Below are 4798 nucleotides of genomic sequence, written 5' to 3' on the forward strand. Positions count from 1 at the left end.
CTAATTTCCTGAATGCCCCAAGAAGTATGCCATGCGTGTAAGGTGGGATAGTGTACGAAGTGAACTCGTCATACTGCAAGCTGGTATCGAAACAATTAAGATCTGCTTTCAATAGAGTAACCATTTCCAGACCAGTCATGCATTCATTATACATGCTGCAGGCTATTCTTTGATAGCTGCAAGCATAATTCATAAACTAGGGTAATTACTATTAAGAAAAGCTTCCCGAAATATAATGACCGACAACAATGGTTTTCGGATAGAGAATGTGTGCTGGAGCGTTTATTTCTGTATTCAGCACCGATTCCTCCCCTTGACATCCACCCTTGCCACAAGTCATGTCAACGCATGTACTACCCACAAAGACGAAGTGGAGACCGCTGTGCCAATAATTGAACATATGGAGTAGCGAAGCAAGGTGGTTTTACTGATCATTAAAAAAGAGAGTGTGACTCATAGATGGTCAGACCGTTAAATGAACATGGGAAATGTGTCATATGAAGAGGAACCAGTAACTGGGGACATTCATTATTAATACATTATGCAGGGCAGGGGCTGTTTTCATTCAGAGCTGTGGACTTCAGGTTCCACGTTCCTTGTCTGTTAAATCTGGTTAATTTAAACATAAGACTATATATTGAACATGGATGTCACATAAATGGAGACTGTTATATGTGTTCACGCACAGGTACGCCGTGGTCAAATAACACTGAAGAAAGAAAGGATTATCTGAGTTCCTTGTCACACTTTTGTATTAAAGCTACGGCTTTAGAAAGCAGCTGCAGCTGCGTTTCAAGCCTCGTTTTCAAATGCACATCTGGTTAAAATCATCGTATGCCTGTTGCTTCCAAGCTCGATTGGTTCCTTTTTTTTTTTTCCCCCTCTACGACGCCACGCCTCCGAAGATGACGGAGACTGTGGCTGTCCGATCTATCACCAAGGAGACCAAGTCACTTCCGGCTACGGGCGGAGTTTCTAGTTCAGGGTGACCGGTGCATGTGGGAAACATGGCTGCGCCGGTAGATTTTCTCAATGAGGAGGAAGTGAAGGGATATTTGGATAATATCGGTACGGAGTATACCTACCAGTGTTACAAGGAAAAGCAGCCAGAAGGTGAGACACCCAAGGACCGCTGACTCTGCTTAAAGGGACCGCTGACTCTACTTATTCTGCTTATGGCGACTGGGAACATTCTAAATGACCTGACCCTGAAACTCATTCAATATTCACCCTTTAAATGCGGAATTAAGTGCTGAATGCGTTACCAAATGCCTCTAAAACATTTATTTCAGTCACCTGCCTTCAAGCAGGCATATCAACCATGACATACTTGTGTTTAAAAGTGTAACTGGAGAGCTTTGGCATAATCAGATCGGTGTAGTGTGTGAATGAGTCAGCTACAGACTGTGTGACCCTGAGATTCTGCCCCTTCACCCTGAGATTGAGGCAAAAAGCTCTGAGACTCTGGGCTGGGCGGCATATCTTGAGAGTTTCCAGGTATGTTGATATCACGTTTGGAAGTTCTCTGGCAATACATGATATTTATTTGGATGCTTTAAATGTGTTCCTCAACTTAACAATTGCACTGATCAGCGTTAATGGAGTGTCCCTGCTGATTGGACCGATTCGGTGTTTGTCTGTTCTCAGTCATATCCCTGTTTAATGAGTGCGAGTGAATCATTCCAGGTGTATGTTTGTTTCTTTCAGGCTGCCATAGGCTCGTAGAGTATTATGAAGGAATCAAGAAAAATTTTGAGGCTGCAGCAAAACTATTGAAGATGAACTGTGAGCAGAACGAGCTCAGCGAGAGCTGCTACAAACTTGGTGCATATTATGTCACGGGGAAAGGTACGTATTTCATTTGTCAGTAATGTCTTATTAAGGGGTTAAAAGACTATATGTATGCTTTAAGTCACTATACTGGTGCTAATCAGGGTCATTTTCTGATGCTGCATAAAGCTATGGAGGGTATTAGTTGTCAGGTCAAAAACCTTTGGAGTCCCTCTTGAAAGTTGTGTCATTTATTCATCATTGTGCTAAGAAGTCAAATCATTAACATTAATGTAGAGCCGTAGAATTTTTTTTTATTTAAAAATATATGATGTATTTGCTGTTACCGCAATCTTGGCCAGGATCATAGACCTTTATTACATGGAACCCAAACTTTATAGATTACGGCTGGAAGGCACTATGAAAACAATGAGAATTTATTAGAGCCAATGTAGCTTTCTGGCTTGCAAGGTTACATGGAAATGACGAGAGGCCATGGCTCCGATTTGTCTCCAGACACGCTTGTAAAATTAAATAGATATATACAGATCAATACATCGTTATTTAAATGTTTAAATTGGAAAAATGCTACATCAAAAGTTTAACTATTCATACACCCTGCTATAATGCATGGCTGTATTGTAAGCCAATGTCTCCAATAATTTTGAGTCTAATAAAAAAAGTTTTTAAATATATTTTTTTCTGCAGGGGGTTTGCCTGTGGATCTGAAGGCTGCCTACAACTGCTTTCTGAAGTCTTGCAACAAGGGTGGGAAGAAGTCTGTTGACTCCTGTCACAACGTTGGACTGTTGTTACACGACGGACGTGTAAATGAGGAAAAACCAGATCCTGCATCGGCAAGAGATTACTATGAGAAAGCCTGTGAGGGCAAGCTGGCAGCAAGCTGTTTTAATTTAAGCGCCATGTATCTACAAGGAGATAATGGTATAGCTAAGGACATGAACAAGGCTCTACATTACTCTGAAAAGGCATGTGACCTGGGGCATTTATGGGGATGCGCCAATGCTAGCCGCATGTACAAGCTGGGGGATGGCGTGAGCCAAAATGACTCCAAAGCAGAATCCTTGAAAAAGCGGGCCAAGGAACTACATACAAAGCAGAAAGAAGCTGTATCACAAATTGCATTCGGTGAATGAGAACTTTGCGGGCTGATTACAGGAAAAGCTGTGCTTTCGGATCTTGATAGCACCTTTCTATCAGCATTGTTCTTATACTGAAGTTCAGTCCATAAATATATAATGTGCTGGATACATTGGTACAGTACATGCACACACTGACCCTTTTGTTTTTACGTCCAGCAAAATTGAGGCGTGATTGTGGAAAACGTCTGCGTGTTGATTACATTCAGGCAGATCAATAAAATGCTTTTTGATTCTAGTTTCAGAATTTGTTTATTTTTGCTCCAACATCATTGACATGTTTTGGATGTAACTACAATTTTCCCTTATTCAGGATACATAAGCATAAACGTAGACAAACCAACATAAACTTTATACTAAATGTTTTTATCATGCACAACATTGTACATTGTCCACATTGTGGGACTCTGATATACGTTATGTACGGTATATGTTCAGATGCTGATACTAGCTGGAAAGTTGCAGCGAATGAGAGAGAGCCTGTCTATGTATAACCAATGTATTAATATTATCCAGCTACTTCTTTAAGTGTCCTGTCTATTTGAGCTGTTTTTATTTGAAAAAGTGATTCTGCCAGTCTGACACATTTTATATTTTTATCCCTTTTTTATTTTCATGTTCCATTTTGCCCCTTATCCCTTAATTTACCAAGAGAGAGTGTTCTATCACCCACCACCTGGGGGCAGTCTTTACACACAAAATCAGCTGCTGGTGGTGTACAAGAAATACCAGTAAATGCATTTTATTTTATATTTTTATACAACAGATATATACGTGAGGATAAAATTGACGTACTCAACAATCAGATTCTAATTCAGAGTTTGTGAAACGGATCCTCCTGTTACAATTTATTTACACCTCGGAAGCCTTTGAGTTCAATATTGAGTTGTCTGTTATTAGGCAGCAGGTCGTACATGCTGTAGAGTAATTTATTTACGGTAATTTTGAAAATGTGAAATATTGATATTATTTTGTTAAACATTTACCTCTGCGAGAATATGTTGCATACTAAGCCATGTCTAATAGTAACTTCCCCTGCCTCTGTCAGAGGTCCCCATATATCCAATGAATTCTGCTCTTGCAGCGTTCAGTTTTTAAATGATTATTAAAGACAAAGGGCAGGCTTTTTTTCCTGCGTGGTAGGACCATATGCTAGGTCTTCTCTCCGGCAGAGCAGCTTCAAGGTCATAGACATTTTAATTGTCTCTAAGCTCTGAACCCTGGCTTTCAATATAAATGCACATAATAAATTGAGAAATAAAAAAATGGTAGAATAAGTTAAAAAAATACTTCCATCCTTTTGCTCCAATTATTTTAAATAAACACTACCGGCCTCCAAACATTCGCTGTATTTTATTTTTAAAACACTGCCAAACTCTAGATATAATTATCCATTCACTTCTGTTTGCTGTACCTGTTATTGAGATATTTAATTTGCACCAATTAAAACATGCTTACATAGAGGTCAAAAGCAATCTGAATCTGATTTCCGCCAGGTCTAATCTTCTCTAAAGAGAATACAACTCTTTATTAACATTACGGGAATTGAGGTCCTCTGGAGTAAAGCTGTTTGGTGCAAGTTTCAATGCACTTGCCATTAACCCTGCAGGAGCCGAGGGGACAAAGCACACACCCAGCGAATACCATTCAAAAAACATAAATATTGGGGATTTGCTGGGTATCCGCTGAATCCTCGCTCTGTTTTGTGTACTTATTACTCATTATAATTCTAGCAGCAACCCAGGAATTTAAATGTGTATGACTTTTATGCTTCTTAGGTTAAGAAAAGCAACTTAAAGCAACCTAAGGAGATATCAGTTTACCGCTAGGATCCTCATTGGGAGAACATATTCATGAACCAAAATATC

General features: G+C 39.6%; 1 protein-coding gene across 1 annotated transcript; it reads left to right on the top strand.

Moving 5' to 3' along the window:
* Positions 1–1007: 1007 nt before the first annotated feature.
* LOC149288482 (cytochrome c oxidase assembly factor 7A-like) lies at positions 1008–2927 on the top strand. The gene is made up of 3 exons (XM_089491810.1): positions 1008–1113; positions 1708–1848; positions 2479–2927. The coding sequence occupies exons 1-3, from the start codon at positions 1008–1010 to the stop codon at positions 2925–2927; spliced, it is 696 nt and encodes a 231-aa protein (XP_089347936.1).
* Positions 2928–4798: the final 1871 nt, after the last annotated feature.

This window comes from Sceloporus occidentalis, unplaced genomic scaffold (genome assembly GCF_023333645.1).
Source record: "Sceloporus occidentalis isolate IW3139 unplaced genomic scaffold, rSceOcc1.0.p SCAF_51, whole genome shotgun sequence".
Taxonomy (NCBI): domain Eukaryota; kingdom Metazoa; phylum Chordata; class Lepidosauria; order Squamata; family Phrynosomatidae; genus Sceloporus; species Sceloporus occidentalis.